Source organism: Mastomys coucha, unplaced genomic scaffold (genome assembly GCF_008632895.1).
Source record: "Mastomys coucha isolate ucsf_1 unplaced genomic scaffold, UCSF_Mcou_1 pScaffold3, whole genome shotgun sequence".
Taxonomy (NCBI): Eukaryota; Metazoa; Chordata; class Mammalia; order Rodentia; family Muridae; genus Mastomys; species Mastomys coucha.
In genome coordinates this window covers 64,958,469-64,977,261 of record NW_022196909.1, presented here as the reverse complement: position 1 = coordinate 64,977,261, position 18,793 = coordinate 64,958,469, and the positions used below count along the sequence as shown (strand labels likewise).

The 18,793-nt window shown below is 50.0% G+C and overlaps 1 protein-coding gene across 3 annotated transcripts in view; it reads left to right on the top strand.

The window, feature by feature from the left end:
* The first annotated feature begins 12,484 nt into the window (after positions 1–12,484).
* The window catches only part of Rftn1 (raftlin, lipid raft linker 1), a 200,699-nt gene continuing 194,390 nt past the window's right edge, over positions 12,485–18,793 (top strand). Inside the window, exon 1 of one of the 3 annotated variants that reach the window (XM_031348247.1) lies at positions 12,485–12,523. In XM_031348247.1, coding sequence (XP_031204107.1) covers positions 12,488–12,523 — 36 coding nt within the window. In that variant the 5' untranslated portion in view covers positions 12,485–12,487. Of the gene's footprint in view, positions 12,524–13,125; positions 13,637–18,793 lie in introns of those variants that run through there. The other 2 variants (XM_031348248.1, XM_031348249.1) reach the window with 2 other exon arrangements.

The window sequence follows — 18,793 nt, the reverse complement described above, 5'->3', positions numbered from 1 at the left end:
TTTTAAGATGGAAATGTCTTGTACTCTTGTTGATGAAGCTTGTCTCTGTAGTTCCTGTCTGCATTCCTAAATTTTTCATTTCCAGGATTCCCTCAGTTTGACTTTTCTTTTTTTTTTTATTTGCTTCTATTTTTATTTTTAGTTCTTGAATAGTTTTATTCATTTCCTTCAATTGCTGCCACCCTTGGTTTTCTTTAAGGGATTTATTCATTTCCTCTTCAAGGGCCTTTATCATCCTCTATAGTTGGTTTTAAGGTTTTCTGTGCCCTGTCTATGTTGAAGTATTCAGGACCTGCTGTGGTTCCGGCAGTGACATATTGCCTGTCATGGTTACTGTGTTCTTATGCTGGTATCGAGGCGTCTGGGTTCGAGGCGTCTGGGTTCGAGGCGTCTGGGTTCGAGGAGTTACAGGTCTGGTGCTGATTTCTGGCTTTGTCCTGGTTGGGTGGAAGTTTTGGTCCTTATTTCTGTTTCCTCTCTGGATTTTCAGAAAGCCCTTTGGCTGAGTGCTGCCTGTTTTAACTAGTCTGCTTGGCTGGTGTTTTTACAGAGTAGAGGTGTTGGGGTATTGAGGGTGTGGGGGTTGCTTTCTAGGGAAGCTAGGGGAAGAGGAGACCAGGCAAATATGGTCTGAGCGATCCACAGGAAGCATGGGCAGTAGGAGGAAAAGCTGCAGCTGGTGTTGTTGTAGTGCTGGGGGTGACCCTGAGAACTGGTGCTGGCATAAGAGACTAAACACCCACTTTTGGTTCAGAGAGAAAGAGTGGGGGAGAGGGTAAAAGGGTGAGCAGGGCACGTTGGTGCACAACTTTCATTCCAGCACTGGAGAGGCAGAGGCAGGTAGATCTCTGTGAGTTTGAGGGCAGCCTGGCTTGCAGAGAGTTCCAGGATAGCCAGAGTGCAGAGTGAGACACTGTTTAAAGAAAACAAAACCCAAAGAAAACAAAAATGAGGCTGGAAGAAGTCCATAAGGGCCTGTGCTGCCTTTCCAGGCCTGGGCTGACCAACTGTATGGCCACCCAAGTCCAGACCCAGCACTGTGAGTTGGTCTATCCCAACATCTACTCAATCTACAAGCTGTCAGACTGTAGGGAGAAGCCCGTCTTGCCAAACCAGATGTCTTTACTGAATAAGGCTGGTTCTGGGCCCACTGGCTGGCCCCAGGCCAGGGTTGAGGCTTGAAGATCCTGTGGACTGAGCTGGTGCTGGGGACCATGTTCATGTCCAAGGCCTATTCTACGTCCAGAGGCCAGATGGCTGTCCATAGTCTGTGCTACTGCAGGAGGCCATGTTAGTGTCTGTGGTCTGTGTTGTTGCTGGAGGCCATGTTGATGTGTATGGTCAGGGTTGCTGCTGGAGGCCATGTTGATGTGTGTGGTCTGGGTTGCTGCTGGAGGCCATGTTGATGTGTGTGGTCTGGGTCGCTGCTGGAGGCCATGTTGATGTGTGTGGTCTGTGTCGCTGCTGGAGGCCATGTTAATGTGTGTGGTCTGTGTGGCTGCTGGAGGCCATGTTGATGTGTGTGGTCTGTGTGGCTGCTGGAGGCCATGTTGATGTGTGTGGTCTGTGTGGCTGCTGGAGGCCATGTTGATGTGTGTGGTCTGTGTGGCTGCTGGAGGCCATGTTGATGTGTGTGGTCTGTGTGGCTGCTGGAGGCCATGTTGATGTGTGTGGTCTGTGTGGCTGCTGGAGGCCATGTTGATGTGTGTGGTCTGGGTTGCTGGTGGAGGCCATGTGTAAGTCTGTGATCTGTGCTTCCACTTTCTGTGAAGGTCAAGGGAGCTTCTTTCGCAGTGGGACCAATGGCTGCAGAAGCACAGTTGAAAAAGACGGACATAGAAGGGCTTCTGTGACCACTCCCACCTCCACTCTCCAGCCCCTCCTCACAAAGTCACAGCCTGCACAGGAAGCCATCAAAGAGAACTCTTAAAATTGTGCTAGCTACAATTGATGGCTTCTGGTGGGGGTTGGGGTGCGGGTGGGGAAGGACCCAGTTTTTTTAAGGGGCTGACCACGGGGGTCATGACCATGCTCCAGGAAGTACATAGACAACGCAAATAGAACATTTTTTCAGCACCACCACCACCACCACCACCACCACCACCACCATCATCAGTAGTATTCTTATTAATTCTTTCTCTTTGGGGGGAAAGGTAACAATAGTGGGGGGTTGAACATGGGAGGACCTGGAGGTAGATGTGATGGGGTGCATTATGTGAAATTCTCAAATAAACAATAAAAATATTATGTTGGAAATAAAAAACATTTTAAAAAGACCTAGAAGATGAAACACTAAAAAAGTGTGTCAGGGAGACAGGACATGCACACCCGTATGGTGTGGAGCACACCCGTATGGTGTGGAGGTCACAACTTGACGTCAGTTGCTCCTCAGGCACTTGGGGTCTTGTGAAGCTTAGGCTAGGCTGGCTGGCCATCGGACCCAGGGTCCTGTCTGTTTTCACCTCCTCTGCACATGCCACAACACCTGGCTTTTAATGGGGATCCAACCAAGGTCCTCATGCTTGCAAGGCAAGCCGAATACTATGCTGACTGAGCCTTCTTCTCTTCCAGTCCCCTGGTGGTTTCTATGTACGCCAACTGTTAGAGTTCATTGTTGCTGTCTAACCAGTCACCTCAACCCATGGTGGGATCAGTAGTCAACACTGATTCCATTGTTGCTTGTAGTCTCCTCGGGCCAGGACGTGGCTTGACTGGCTTTGGTTGCAGCTTCTTAAGTTCATTTCGAGTCCGTGGGCAGGGCGGGGATGACCCAGCCTTTCTTTCTCTGTCTTTCTGCAGTCCTCAGCCTTCCAGCTGGGTGGCTGCTTGGGTTTTCTCAAGACATGGAGGGCTGAGGCAGCTGGAGTGCTCACCTCAAGAACAAAGCTATCACAGGTGGAACTCACGCAGCGTTCCCTCAGGGCACCTGTGTTGGTCCCAAAGGTGTCACATGCTATCCAGCTTAAGGAGCAGGAAGTTAAGTTCTGCTTCCCCTTGGGAGGAAAGCACTCAGACAGACAAGGTGGCTAGACCATTAGCCTTGCTGCTCAAGCATGCTCAGTATCTCTGCACACTGGCTGAGCCACCCGGGTCCACACTCATTGCTACATGTTAAGGAGACCAGCGCCCTCTTCACTGGTATTCATGAAACTGCCTGACCCACTCTTGAATCTACAGTGCGACTTATCTTTATTTGCTCATTTTTAGGTTGCCTGAGCTGGCACTGAAATCAGATAAAGCCCCGGACATCCAGCTTCTGTATTCCTTCTGCTCAGACTATTGGCCTGAACTGGTTTGAGAGAAACGACGTGGGGACTTATGGTCTTTGAACTTAAAGATTCTCTCCTTAAGACAACTAGTCTGATGCCTCTGAGGGGGTCTAGGTGAGAGTAACACCTTGCCTTGTTATGTCTTCACCACTGAGGTCCTGGCCTGTGCTCCTTAATCAGTTGTTCTTCTTGCCTTGTCCCCCTGCACCCCCAAATGGTAACACTTGTAAAAACTCGATAGTCCCTTGATAACAAGCATTAGCCAAAGCTTGATACCAGTGGCTGGAGAAGGCAGACATGTGATCCTGGCCTGTTATCATCCAGTTATTTCTCAGCTGAGGCCAAGTGCCAAAACCAGGATTTTAGGTCTGGGAAGAAATTGTTCATGTGCGTTCCCTGACTCCCACTGCTGTCAGCTTGCCTCTACACGTGGGCCTGGATGAAAGAAAGGGTCTTGGTGCTGATGGACAGAGTGCCTTCTGTTCCAAGATCTCCATTTCAGCTGAACAGAAAGCCAGGGAGATGATAAGGAGGGAGGGAGGGAGGTGGATGGAAGCCATGACGGTTTGACCTGCTGTCTGCCTTCAGAGGGTGGGGTGAGGAAGCCCAGAGGAGACAGTAGTCTTTGTGAGAAACACTGTACCTAGAATGTTATTCTCCTGCATATTTAGTCTCGTATTCCTTCCTTCCCTTGCTCCTTCATCCATTCATTTGATTAATAGGGGCTAATTGGAGCGCTCCTGTGGCCAGCTGAGGCAAAGACCAGGGGGAGAGGTTTCTGTCCTGAGCTGCTGGTGGCAGGAGCACAGCTCACTGGTGGGCTCACTGAGAGTTCAGGGGAGAGTCCAGGTTGAGTCCCTTGGTCCTCCCAGGAGATCTGGGAGGAGGTGATTATGCTTTTCCTTATCCGTGTCACCTTGCAACTGTCTAACCCTGTCCTGATTCCCAACACACTTGCACAGTTCTGGCCCAAGGAATGGACAAGACTGGCTGTCCCTGATCAGAGTCACCGCACCCAGGAGAGTGGCTGATGGGTGTTTCCTGTCACATGGTCACTTGCTGATGCTTTGTTCTATCCTCTACTGTGTCTGCTCATGGTCTGTCACCAGCTCTTGTTGGCTGGGGGTGCGTGGGGCGTCTTGGCTGATTACCTGCTGCTTGCAGGAAATAAGGGCATCTTGTGACCTGGGCACCTTCAAAGATGCAGAGAATCTTTGTGGGGCTGCTCATACTACCCTGCTACCTCTGCGCTCCCTTCAGTTGCTTGGCAGTGGAGGTGGAGGGCTGGGGGATAGGGTCACTCTGTGTCTTCTGTGGCAAGCCACAGTTGAGGGGACTTGGGCTCTCTTGGGCCACTTGCCTCAGCCACCTGGCTGTATCAGAACTCTGCCTTGATTCTTCAGCTCCGAAGACCCCGTGCTTCTGCCCTGTGGAGCTCGATGGCAGCTCATCCAGAAGGAAAATGGGAAAAAGTGAGCTGTCTTCCTACTGATGCCTCTGTTTTTCAAGCTTCGCTTCTCGTCAAGCCTCTGAATATCACATTTACAGCAGCTTCCATGGTCTTCAGAATTGAGTCAAGCCTGGGTGGCAGAAACATTTTCTGCAGAGAGAGGTTTGAGGAGGGGGCACGCAGGCAGGGAAAGACAGACAGAGAGATTAGAGAGAGGGGAGGGGAGGAAAAGAGGGAGGGAGAGGAGGAGAGGGGGAAGAAGGAATAGACAAACAGGATCTTGCTATGCAGCCCAGACAGATGGGCTGGAACTGGCAATTCTCCTGCCTTAGCCTCTTGGGCGCTGGGATTAGAGACATGTAACCCTGTGCCAGTTCTGTCTTTCGTTTTGAATAAACTACAGGGACAGTGTTGGCTCACCTTCCCCAGGATCTCAGTGCATAGCCGTGCTTATTTCCTTCTAGTCTTTCCTCCCTCCCTGTAGCCTGGAAGGCATTACTGCCCTCTTGGAGGTATTTGAAACTCTAGCATCCTAGCTTTTGAGGCCTCTGACATTTTTTCTTGGCCTTTCTACTAAGACAAACAACTCCTGGAATACAGGTGCCAAATAGTTTTATCTGGGAAGGGGGAGAGGAGAGTAATGGGAAATAACAGTAAATACTGATCGCACAGTAGCAAGTTACATTTCCAAAGTGCTTTGGATCAGGTATGCCTCTTACATTTAGTGGTTTCTTTTCAGTTCTAGGGAAGGAACCCAGGCCCTCAGCACGCTGTGCAGATGCACACACGGAGTTCCGTCCATAGTATGGGAGCGATGGGATAGTGTGACTGAGCTTGAGTCTCCCAGCTATTTCCATCCACTGTTGCGGCTGAGTCTTCTCATTGTGCCTGCATATTCATTCAGCAAATGTTTAGGAATGCCTATTATCGTCAGGCCTTGGTCTGGGTACTAATTACGGATGAAAGCAATAAGCAAGCATTGAGGAGGGAGCCAAGGTGCTGCAGAATGAAAGCCTACCTACTCTTTAGAGTAGACTTGTAGACGCAGATTCTATTCCTTTAAGGCGACCTGAGAGAGTGAAGGAAGCTCAGGCCTCAGGCCCAGTTAACTGTGTATTAAATGAGCAAGTGACTGGTGCCCTTACTGTGTGTCAGGCTCTGGGACATGGAGGGCAATGGAGGATGATGTGGATCCCAGGTTCACAGGGGAGGTGTTCTTCCGAGGTCACTGCCTTAGACTTTCTAGCCCTCGTGCCATGATGTCTTGTGCGGTTTGAAGATGTGCCGTCTCCCACAGGCACCAGTGTGGATGATGTTATCTGGAAGGCTATGAAACCTTCTGGAGGTGGAGCCTCCAAGTCTGAAGTCATTGGTACAGGGTTTTGAGATTTTATAGCCTTCTCCCAGCGGCTGGTATCGGTATGTCTGTCTCTGCCTCATTCCCCAGCCTTCTGAATATGCATGCACCATGTTCAGCCAGGTCAGTTATGGGCTCAGCACCTCAGTTCAGGTACCCCAGCCTGACAGGCAGCCATTGTGTAGAATGTCACCAGTGACCTTGCTTTGGGCATGAAAGAAGTGGGGTGAGTTTTGTTTTAATACTACTCCCATTGTGCTCATAATTCACCAAAGCCTCTCCCAGCCTCCAGGAGCCTGGACAATCATTTGCCATGGGCCAGAATGGGCTAACCAGAAACATGACAGCTACGATACCACCTTGTAACAGGACTCTGAGCTAGTCCATGAGGGCTCTTCCGGGGGCAGATCTGTGGACAGAGATGTGCGCAACTCTCTTACCCTGGGGTCTGCCGGCTGCTGCGCAGAGATCACAAAGTACTCTCCGCTTAAGGCCTTTTGCTACTGAGTGTCAAAGGAAGACCATGACAGCTCACCTTCACTTCACCTTGACTACACTTGAAGCACCCAGGAGACATACCTCAGGATGTTTCTAAAGAGGTTTAACAGAGGAGGGGTGTTTTAGTCAGGGTTTCTATTCCTGCACAAACATCATGACCACGAAGCAAGTTGGGGAGGAAAGGGTTTATTTAGCTTACTTCCACATTGCTGTTTATCACCAAAGAAAGTCAGGACTGGAACTCAAGCAGGTCAGGAAGCAGGAGCTGACGCAGAGACCACGGAGGGATGTTCCTTACTGGCTTGCTTCCCCTGGCTTGCTCAGCCTGCTCTCTTATAGAACCCAAGACTTCCAGCCCAGGGAATGGCACCACCCACAAGGGGCCCTGTCCCCCTTGATCACTAATTGAGAAAATGTCCCACAGCTGGGTCTCATGGAGGCATTTCCTCAACTGAAGCTCCCTTCTCTGTGATAACTCCAGCCTGTGTCAAGTTGGCACACAAAACCAGTCAGTACAAGGGAAGACCCAGCCCGCTGGCCTGGCATCCTGGAATGAATACGAGGAGGAAAACAAGAGAAAGCAAACTGAGAACAAGCATTCCTCCCTTCCCACTTCCTGATTTGGGAAACAGTGTGGCTGTTTGCCTCCTGGTCCTGCCCACCATGCCTTCCCTGCCATTGTCACCATGCCTTCCCTGCCATTGTGGGTGGTCTGTGTGTGCAGACTCTGAGCCAACACAAACTCTTCCTTCCCTACGAAGCTTTTGCCAGGTTGTGTTGGTTGGTTTTCGTCAACTTTACACTAACCTAGACACATCTGGTGTGGTGTGAATGACAAGGACCCTTCTTAGGTTCATTGATCCCAATGTGGTGGAACTATTGAGATCATTGGGAGATGTGGCCTTGCTGGAGGAGGTGTGTCACTGGGGAGTGGGCTTTGAGATTTCAAAAGCCCCTGCTCTTCGAAGTTAGTTTTGCCTGCCTCGTAGCCACTGTGAGAAAGCAGGCTGAGCAAGAGCGGAATCAGTGTTCCTCCTTGAATTTTGCCTCAGCTCCGCTCTTCAGGTTCCCACCTTGGGTTCCCTTTCTAGATTTCCTTTCATGATGGATTGACTACACATGTCAGCAGATATAAACTGTTCCTTTCCAGAATTGCTTTTGGTCATAGTTTTTTTTTATCTATCACAGCAACAGAAAGCCTAAGTGAAGTTTATAAAAGTAAGGCAAGTGGAGTTGCAAAGGCTGAATCTGGAGTAGCCCTTAGTCTCAGGATGCTCCTCAGGGTGCTGCCATTGCTGCTGATGGGAGCTCACTGTCAGTGCCACTGGGCGATGGACACCACGTGGCGTGCCTCTCTGCTACAGGTCCAGCGCTCCCTGCGCAGATGCATTCTTCATAGGTTCCAAGAGCAGAGCAGCAGTCCAGAGAGCTCTGAAGGACTTGCCACGAGAGCGGGCTTTGAACTTTGAATCCTGCCTGCAGTGAGACCTCCAGCTACCCCTACCCCCTGCTTGACACACCCCCTTTCCTGTCCTGCTTAGCAGGCTTTCATTGACTCGTGTCAGATGTGTGTGTGTGTGTGTGTGAGAGAGAGGGTGAGTGTGTGAGAGTGTGTGTGAGTGTGTGTGAGAGAGAGTGTGAGAGTGTGTGAGAGTGTATGAGTGTGTGTGAGTATGTGTGTGAGTATGTGAGTATGTGTGAGTGTGTGTGAGAGTGAGTGTGTGTGTGAGTGTGTGTGTGAGAGTGTGTGTGAGTGTGTGTGAGTGTGTGAGTATGAGTGTGTGTGTGAGAGTGTGTGTGAGTATGTGTGTGAGTATGTGAGTATGTGTGAGTGTGTGTGAGTATGTGTGTGAGTGTGTGAGTGTGTGTGAGAGAGAGTGTGTGTGAGTGTGTGTGAGAGTGTGAGAGTGTGTGAGTGTGTGTGAGTATGTGTGTGAGTATGTGAGTATGTGTGAGTGTGTGTGAGAGTGTGTGAGTGTGTGTGAGTGTGTGTATGTGTGAGCATGTGTGTGAGAGTGTGTGCATGTGTGTGTGTATGTGTGAGCATGTGTGTGAGTGTGTGTGTGTGTGTGTGTGTGTATGTGTGTGTGTGTGCATGCACCCACACATTGCATGGCAAAGATAGTGATAGCACAGGGGTAGGTGTTAGACAGATCTCTGATAGGCAGACAGATGAGGAGAGCCACAGCTAGACAATAGTGATGAAACGGTTTGCCTGCTTCCTTATCCTCCTGACCGGAGAGAGACAAAGGCCTGGCAGCCTGCGACAAAGGCCTCCTGGTTTTTATCTCCTGCCCACACAGCTGCAGGTCTATCCTCACAAGTTCAAGGCTAGGACCAGGACACATTTACCTGAGGTTTTGGACCTATCAGTTTCTCTGACTTTGCACAAACTGGCCAATCCTAAATTAGGGAAGAAAGAGCCCAACAAAACCTTCTTAAAACCCAGCCCCACACCCTGGGGAAGGCAGGGCTCTGCTCTGCTGCAGATCTGTCTGTGTGCCTCGATGTGAGTTTCCTCGCCCTTAATAGATGGTTTTCTGCGCTGCTTGGTTGCTTCTGTCTGCTGTGTCTGAGATTTTCCCTGCTGCTGTTACCTTTTGTGCTCAGATTTTTCTTGCCTTTTAATTCTTTAACTGGCAGAGAAAACAAACTTGATCTAGACTGCTAGGCAGTAGCAGTAGAGAGGAATGGAGATAGGACTCTGGGCAATGGGTCTGTTTGACTTCCTATTCTTTTCTACTTTTTATTCTATATTTAGACCTTGTCTTCAGAAATTCAAAAAGCAAGATTTTGTGGTTGTTGTTGTGCTAGCTCTTCCTTGTAAAAACCATGCTTTTTCTTCATATCTAATAAATCTAGATAATGATGAAACACTTCCCCATTTCCTTATCCTCCTGACCAGAGACAAAGGCCTGGCAGCCTGACACAGAGGCCTCCTGGGCTTTTTCTCTGATGTTAAGAAGGCACAGTGTGGACAAAAAGACAGTAAGGATGGAGAGGAGGTGGAAGGAAAATCGCATCAGTTACTATATAAAAATAATTTTACATCCACGTACTGTTATAGTTCAGGGTCAAATGTCTCTCACAGACCCACGGTTTTTGGTCTCCAGCTGATAGTAATTTTTTGAGGGGGATGGGAGGGACTATGGAACTTCAGGGGTTGGGGCCTAGGGTAAGAAGTATGGTGTGGGGCAGTTCTTGAAGCTTGTAACGAGCTCCTGCTTCAGGAGGAGTTGCTGTTTCCTGTCAGCCACAGATCTGAACAAGTTCCCTTGACCATGGCTTCCCTAGCTCGATGGGCAATGTTTCTCCTCAAACACTGGTCTGAAAAAGCCCTCCTTCCTGTAAGTTGCCACCTCAGGCATTTCATCCCAGCGATGAGAAAAGGAAGCGCTACAGGTACCAGTGATGTTCCCCATGTGCTCTCTCTTTATCTGGGGACCAGAAAGGGCATACAAATGGGAACTCACTGTTCCACACACACATACACTGGGATGAATACAAGCACACACAGAACCTCTGGCAATATAATACATTGACTTATATGAACCAACAAATATGTCTTACTAACAGACTAACTAACCTTGAAAGGAGTAGATGCTCTGTTCCCATCTTTGGGATGTGGATGTTGTGGCAGGGCCAGGCAGGTCCTCAGACTGCCTGTGTGAGGGAAACAAGGCCCAGAGAGCACACGGTTTTAAGCTATTTCTGAGAGATTCTGTCTCTAATGGCTCTTTTCTCTAGAGAGCAAATTCTGTCTCAGCCACAGGAGGGCCCCTGTCCCCTGAACTGCTCACACAGGCAGGGAAATCAGAATTAAAACAAGGAGGAGCAGACTCAGGGCAGAATAATAGTAATTTGTCTTTTGTATAGGGAGGGGTGGTGGCGGTGGTGAGTGGAGTATTTGGCTTGAATCCAACATTTCTTCCAACTGATGATGCCTGTGGATAGCTTTTTCAAAAATATTGGTTTGCCTACTTCAGACAAAAATTGCTCCCTGCCCTCACCCAGTTCACATTCTTACACCCCAAGACAGACTCCAAGGCTTGTCATACTGGCTGAAGTGTGCTGTGTGCAGTGTAAGCTCTGGCTTTCCTGGTCTTATGAATAAGCAGTCAAGGCACCAGTCCTTGATGTCCCATGCTTTTGTTGTGAGTACCTTCTGTCCCAAGTTGTTACCTCTGCTGCAGAAGTGGAGTTAGACAGAGCTAAGTTAGGAGCAGGGTGGCCCTAACTGGGGTGGATTTGTGGTTTGGGGGTTGTGTGGGAAAAGGTGGGCAGGATAAGAGGCTGTCTCTCCTTCTCCACCGGAGCTAGGGACAGAAACATTGCTCCAGCTGCTGGTACCTGTGCCTGGATTACCCTCAGAGGAGGGGTACATCCAGGCCAGGACAAAATTGCTCCAGCTAGGGCACTCCTTCCCTTGAGCTCAGTTGGGTTTATACAGGCCTTCCTACACTTGTCTAGGCTGGGTTAACTCCTCCTCCCCCCATAGGGTGTGAGGAGAACCAGCTTCCCCATTAACTCAGGCCTGTGTTCTATCAGCTTCCAACATGCAGGATCCCGGTTCTGGGAGCATCTGTGACCTGTTGTGCAGTAATAGCTTGGTTTTCCTCGTGTTCAGCATCCTTCACAAGTACTTAGTGTGAAATCATAAGGGAAGGAAGTGTGAGCAGAAGAGAAACAGCACTATTACACAACCCCCCGAAGAGACCGCTGTGATAGAATTAAAAGCGGCTGCCCTAGGACATTCTAACAGACAACACTGTGAGGTTGCCAAGGTAACCCACCAGGATCCAGTTCCAGCATCTCTGGGGTTGAGGCTGGGTAGATGAGGTCAGTTAGAGGTAAGGCCCAGTTGCCCAGGGTCTGTCCCCTAACTAGCAGGCCCACAGCAGTCCGGGCTGCTTTCTATACAACATACGTGACCCCAAGGCTTGGCTACTTATGGAGTATCGCAAGCAAAAGAGATCGAGAAGATTCAGGGTAATTGTTGAATGTAGGCCACACATGCATTAATAGTTCATTACACACATGCCTATCAAATGCCATGTACCAGAGAAAGAGGCATCATGTGGGTGTATAGAAAGACAGGTCGTGAGTTCCAGAGGAAAATCAACAAAACTTAAACATGAAGAAAGAGGTAGGGAAAAATTCATTAAAGACATTTAAAGACACAGTGTTGGTACTAAGGACGGTATTGAGTGGCAGAAAATGGAAAAATGTCAGAATACCTTATTAACCTCGAGGACCTGGTGTTTACAAAACAAAATACCAAAACCCTCAAACCCCAAAACACACCCTAAAATAAAACTACATACACAGAATTTATAAGTGGAAAGAATTTGCTTAAAAATAATCTGTCTCCTCTCTCTGCCTCCGTGTGTGTCTCTCTCCCTTTCCCTCTCCTCCCCTCATGCCCTGTGATTTCTTGTTGACCACTGGCTGGCACCACTAGGCGCTGGTTTCTCTCTGAAGTGATTATCAAAGGTTCTGGACAATGTCATGAGTCCTGATTTCCAGGTTTCAGGCAGGATCTTTAGCATAACCCCCCCCCCCGACTTCATAAATAAATGTTTAACACCGGGGGTGCCCTGGTCCCCTGTCCCGGCTTATTATTTTCTCCCAGTGGGGACATGAACTGGGGACAGGGAAATGTGGAGAAAAGTGGGTGGTGTGCCAGGATGGGGTTGGTGGAGAGGCAGAGGAGTAAAAAGACAATTCAGGGGCAGTGTGGTGGTGGGGAGTAGGAGAGGGCTACAGGGAAGAAGATCCCTGAGGAGGAGTCGCTCTCACAAGAAGAGCCCCTCCCCCCCCCAACCCCCGCCTCTGCGGGTGTTTCTAGTACCAGAAGGACATCATTAAAACACAGGGCCTAGATCAGCCAGCCCTCTGCCGCATGTGGCTCCAATGCCTAAGGACCCTTCTTTGCCCAACCAGAACAGGGTAATCAATTAAATCTTAGTCCCTTATGGTAATGATGATAATGACGATATTAGCAGGATTATAGAATGCTTCCAAGCATTTTACATTTAGTAAGACACAAGGAAGTGCTGGTTGGCCAATGAACACCAGTCACAGGGGAGTAAGGACAGAAGGCAGGAATCCATCCTGACCATTTGTCTCTAGGGTTCCTGCTCTCAAGCTCTGCACGGTAGGTAATTCTGATTCGTTTTACTGGCCTCAAGGAGACAGGACTTCACACTTTCACTATGGTAAAGCAGCCCTGTCCTAGGGTACTGCCTTATGGATTCTCATTGGGGAATCCATTTTGCTAGGCTAAGATGACCCAATTGCATCAAGATCTCAAACCTTTGGACACCTGAATAAGGTCGGGGAAAGAGAGGCTGAGGCCAGTGGCACTATTTCTCTCCCCAAGCTCTACCTGCGGAGAGATAAACCGGATAGCAGAAGCTGCTTGGGACGTTCCCACCTGTGGAATGGGTCCAGAATGCATCTCTTTTCAGCTCTCCTACCCGCCCTAGCTATCAATCAGCATGTTGATGGCGGTCCTTCCCAGTATCTGGGCTGGCACCTTGGCGCTCTCCTAAGCGGGTCCCAGAGGCGAGGCCTGGGAAAGAGAGGTGGGGTTAGGGGGAGGGGGTGGGAGAGCGGGGTTGCGCAGCGCTGGCGGCACACGGGGCCGACCGGTTTCTCGTGCGGGGCTGCCAGGGGCTGCTCGCCTTCCCCCAAGAAGATGCAGCGCAGCATATTTTGCACATGAGTTCAGAGGAAGAGGAAGTGTAGCAGGCGGACGCGCGGCGGCGGAGGCAGCGGAGGCGGCGGCGCGGGGTGGAGTGGGGGCGGCGGGGCTGGAAACGGAGCGCGCAGGGCGCAGCGAGCGGGAGCGCGGCGGCCACTGGCTCCGGGGAGGTACCTGCTCGGCCAGCGCCGGAGGGACCGACGACACGCGAGCGGCCGCGCCCCGCGCTCTGCCCCCACCCCCGGGGCCGCGTCGTCCGCGCGCCGCCCTGCTCTGCATGGCACAAACTTTCATCCCGGGACGCAGCACGCTGTCTCCGGGAGCCCGCGCCAGGTCAACGCTGCTGGTCCCCTAAGGTAGGTGGGCGTGCGGCGGGCCGGTGAGGTGGCGCGCAGAGGCCTGGGTCGCTGGCTCGGCCGGCCCGGGATCCCGGTGAGCAGGCGACAGCTCCTCGTGGCACCTCGGGGCTCCGGAGCTGCTAGACGAGTCCCCTGGTGCAGGTCGCGTGAGGATAGGAACATCGATGGGATGCCAGATTCTGGGCCAACTTTTTTCCCCCCCGGGTGATGAGGAATAAAAAGCAAAACAAACAAGCTAGAGAGCGTTGGGGTGAGAGGTCGCCTGCTGGGGGTCCTGGGCTTCGCAGGCGGAGGTCTGCTAGGAGGACGCGGAGGGAAGCTCGGAGGCTACAGGTGGGTCAGGACCGCGGCTGTAGTGGGTACCCGGCTCGGAGCAGATGGGAGTTGCCACGGCCCACGTGCACCCGGAGACCTGGACTCGACCCAGGGTAGAGGTGTGCGACTCTTGAGAGCAGGCCGGCCGGCGGGCGGGCGGGCGGGCGGGCGGAGACTCGGTGGAAATCCTGGGAGCCAAGTCCCAGGCACCAGAAAAGGGGCCTTTCTCTTCTGAAAACGAATTTTTTTTTCTTGCCTTGTCCTAACACACTTTCCTAGGCACGGGGCACGCTAGGATGGGCATGGGGTCTGGGCGAGGAGGAGAGAATGTGTATTTAAAGAAGCCTGACTGTCAGGCAAGAGCGCCAGGTCCACTCCGCTCTGGCACCGCTATCTTTGGAGGCCAGAATCTCGCAGAGGGCAGGGTTAGCCCCGCGCGTGCTCCCTGATGCCTGTTGGCTGCTGGCTCTCAGCTGCCCCCTGTGGGCAGTGGGTGGTGTCAGTGAGTTTGTTTAGGGGCTTACAAACAAAAACTATTTTTTTTTTAAGAGTCTGCCACAGATCTTTGTATATGAGTGGCTGCCCAGCTGCCCAGCCACAGACCCCCTTGTTCATACAGCTGTTTTCAGAACGGGGCAGGGAGCGGGTAAGGTCAGAACAGGTGTCTTCCAGTGGCTGCTATGGAGTGTCATCTCAGGATAACTCTTTTTCCAGGAAGGAAGCCCGGGGGTGTAATGTGAGTGGCCTACAAGCCCAAGGGTAGGGCCACGGAACCCAGCATATCCGTGTCTGCCAGGATTCCTGATTTGTACCATCTGACCAGCTGGATTCTGAGGAAGTTCAAGTGACACCAGATGTCACCAGCCACCCACCCTCAGGGGTTAAGCTACAAGCTGTGTGGTGCTGTGCTCTGACCTCAGTTAAGCAGTGTAACCCTAGCCTGAGCTTGCGAACTCTTCTGACTTCTGTAGGCCTGCGCATTTGCAGCCTCAAGCAGGGAGCCTTCCTGTACCTCCGTTTGTGGGGTATGACACTGTGTCGTTTTGTCTCCCCGCCACCCCCACCCCCGGTATAGTGGACAAGGGGCAAATGAGGCAGCTTGTGTTGTCAGCTAATCGATTTGGTGCAGGAATTGAAATAGAGTGAATTGGGGATACAGGTCAGTGAATTTTTTTCTCTCCCTCTGGAGCAGGGTTTTTGGGGGCTTGATTTCAGTGGGGAAATTTGTATGTGGGGAATCACGCTGAGTGGCAGGAATTCCTTTAAAGTTCCTAGAGTTCCTCCAGGATTCACTTATGTCAGGACTGGAGCTGTGTGGTCCCATGGCTTGGTGGCCGTGGCTGCCTTACCAAATGTTAACTTGGTAGGCTAAGGAAAAGGTATTCTAACTTTTCTGTACCACTTTCTGTTTGTGTTGCTATCCTTGAGACAAGGTTTTCCTGTGTAGCCCTGGCTGGTCTGAATCTACCACTATGTAGATTAGGGTAGGTTACTGTAGGTTAGCCTCAAACTTGCATTGATTTTCCCTCCGAGCACTGAGATCATATGTTCCACCATACCTAGCCCCCATTTATAAAACTAAACATTGTATAGTAAAGTTGTAACAGAGACCATACAAATACCTAGTTGGGCACGGTGGCATAGGCCTTTAATCTCAGAATCCAGAAGGTGGAGGAGGCTGGAGAAAATTGAGTTAGAGGCTAGCCTAGGCTACAAAAGGAAAGACCTAGATTTTCTAACATTTTGCTGGATTGATTTTAGTGCACACCTAGGCACCATCCATCTATCCAGCATGCTGCTTTATGCGTTTTAAAATAAGTTACAGTCTTAGTACAGGGTTACTTTATAAGTGTTTCAACCCACATGTTCAATGTGTGTTCAGTAACATACATAAGAGTGAAATAGTCTGCACATTGTTTTGAGCTATGCATGCACTGTGCAACCCAATCCTTATCAAGACAGGCAGTACACCATGAACCCGGGTTTTTGCATGGCTGATGCCGTCCCAGTGGCAACCACTGCTCTGTCTCACTACAGGCTTGCTCAGTCTGTTACTTACACATCATGCACATGCAGTTCTGCAGTTCCCTGTAAAGTTCAGTAACACCGTCTTGTTAGGTTTGATATGTATGAGTTATTTTCATGAGATGTGTGCATGTCACAGTTTGTTTGCATATCCCCCTGTTCCTGGGTACATGGGTTATATTCAGTTGTTGTTGTTGTTGTTAGTTGTTGGTTTTTGTGAAAAAAAAAACACGCTATGAACATTTGTCCATTTGTACACAGATTCCTGGGGACATCTTTCCCCTTCACCTGGATAAAATATCCATGTCACAGAAGAGGTGTGTACAGTGTACAGAGGAAATATCCATGTCACAGGAGAAGTGTGCATAGTGTACAGAGGAAATTGCTAGGCCTTTTTCTAGTGTGGTGATTCCATTCTACATTCCTAGAAAGAGTGCGAACATGCTGGAGATCAAATCACAATCCAGCTCTCCTGTCTCTTAACTGGCATGATTAGTTACATTACTGTTCTCCTGGGGCTAGGAGGCAGTGTTCTCCTGGGACCAGCTGGGACACGTGGACATGTTTACATAGGTAGAAGGGAGTACAGGAAGCAGTCCCTGACTGTCACTATGTGTTTATTGGTGTGTGTGTGTGTGTGTGTATACACAGATGTTTATGTTAGAGGGAGGTTAGAGGGTAAGTTGAGGGGTCTCTACTCACCTTCTGCCTTATTTGAGGCAAAAGGCTTTTGTTCACAGCTGCATAGATCAGCTGGCCGTTAAGTTTCTGAGAGTCCCCTGCTTCTAGCTCCTGTCTTACCCTAAAAGTACCAAGATTATAGATGGGCTGTGTCCAGCTTAGGTGGGTCCTGGAGATTTGAATTAGGGTCCCCACACTTACCCAGTTAAGCACTACTCACTGAGCCTCCCCCTCAGCCCTTAAGTGGATCGTGAACGATCTCGTCCAAGTGTTTTCTATAAAAAGAAAAAGCAAAGCAAAGCAAACAAACAAACAAAAAAGCCCAACCCCCAGGTTTCACGGAATCTCACTAAACTTCTGTCTAGAAATTCCTGGGAGGATTCTGGGCCATTGGGTATGCTGATGCAAAATACCCTTGTGCTTGGTGGGAAATACCCTTTGGATTTCACCGTTGTGGGCAGCTGCCTGGATTTTCTTTGGGAGGCAGGGCAGAGTTGTGGTGTGTAAGAGTGGAGTAACTTTACTGAGAATGTGGTTTGCCCTTTTTGTGAGAAGTATAGTCCAGCAACACCCATCTTATACTGAGAAAAGACTTGTGGTCTCTCAGAGGCTCTTTCCACTGTAGTCCCTCTCTGTGGGAACTGGAGCAGAGCCTGGCCTAGGGTGATCCAGGAGACAGGAACTGTGAAACAGAGAGCAAAATGTTTCCATGGCCCTCACAGTGTCTCAGTACTGACCACATTTCTCAGGGGACAGATGATCCATGTCCAGTCCTGAGATATTTGAGAGGGTCAGGGGCTCTGCCATGTATAGTAAATATGTGTGGCAGAGGTCACAAGGAAGAGACCCAGTGGACATCCACTAGAGAACTGAGCTGCCCATCTTGACAGTGGTCCATGAGAGATCAAGGTCCTGTGATGTCACATGCTCAACTGTCAGCGGTGGTTCCCCTAGGGTGTGGGATGGATATGAACTATTTGGACCTAGAACAGATTTTGCCATTGTTACTAACAAGATGTCAGGTATTAGACTAGTTGCTAGGTGCTGCTCAGCACTTTATGAGTGCTGTGCTGCCTGAGCCCTCTTCAGGATAGGTGACAGTGATAATGTCGCTTTTCAGCCTGGAGAAAAGGGGAGCCCAGCAGGCCCTGGGTTTATTTTCCAGTGTTTCTGAGACACTTAGGGAAGAGACTGTGGCACTCAGGCTTAGCAAGTGCAGAATCATCTGGAAGTTCACAGTACACAAAGACACCATGTAATAGAAATGCCACTGGGGCACTCAGAACGAAAGGACAGGAAATAACACACCAGAGTCACTTCCTCCAGTGTTTTATGTACTTTTGTCTTAGAGGCCTAGAGTTTCACAGAGTTGGGACTTGTAGAGAAGTACTGACTGACGCTTGACGTGGGGACACATACCTGCAATCTTGGCATTTAGGGGTTGTAGGCAGGACAATACAGAGTTCAAGGCTAGCCTGAGTTGAAAAGGAGCCCCTGACTCAAAGCCAAATCAAGGGCCAGCAAGATGGCTCAGCAGAAAGCCTGATGACATAAGTTTAGTCCCCAGAGCTCAGGAGAGAACTGACTCCTGAAATCTGTCTTCTGACCTTGTGAGCATACCTTGGCACATAGGTACATGTGGATGCATGTACACACACACACACACACACACACATTTTTCTAGCTGGTTTTTGTTTGTTTGTTTGTTTTTGAGACAGAGTTTCTCTGTGTAGCTCTTACTGTCCTGGAACTGCTCTATAGACCACACTGGCCTGTGCCACAAAGCTCTGCCTGCCTCTGCCTCCTGAGCGATGGAGTTAAAGGTGTGTTGCTCCACATCTGACTGAATACCTTTTGTTTTTAAGAAGTGAAGTAAGGGTCAGTTCAGGTTGTGATTTTATTGAGTGAGTGGAATACAGTAGCCACTAGCCACATGTGTGTCTAAATGAGTCAAAGTCCAATGAAAGCAGACTGTACCTCTTCAGGAGAGCTAGCCACAGTTCAAGTATCTAGAGCCAAGTGGGGCCACTGGAGCTATGCCTGCCACTCTGGGAGCTCTGTGGGACAGTCACTCTGAGTTCTATAAGACAGTCACTCTGTGAGCTAGCTCTGTGGGACAGTCACTCTGTGAGC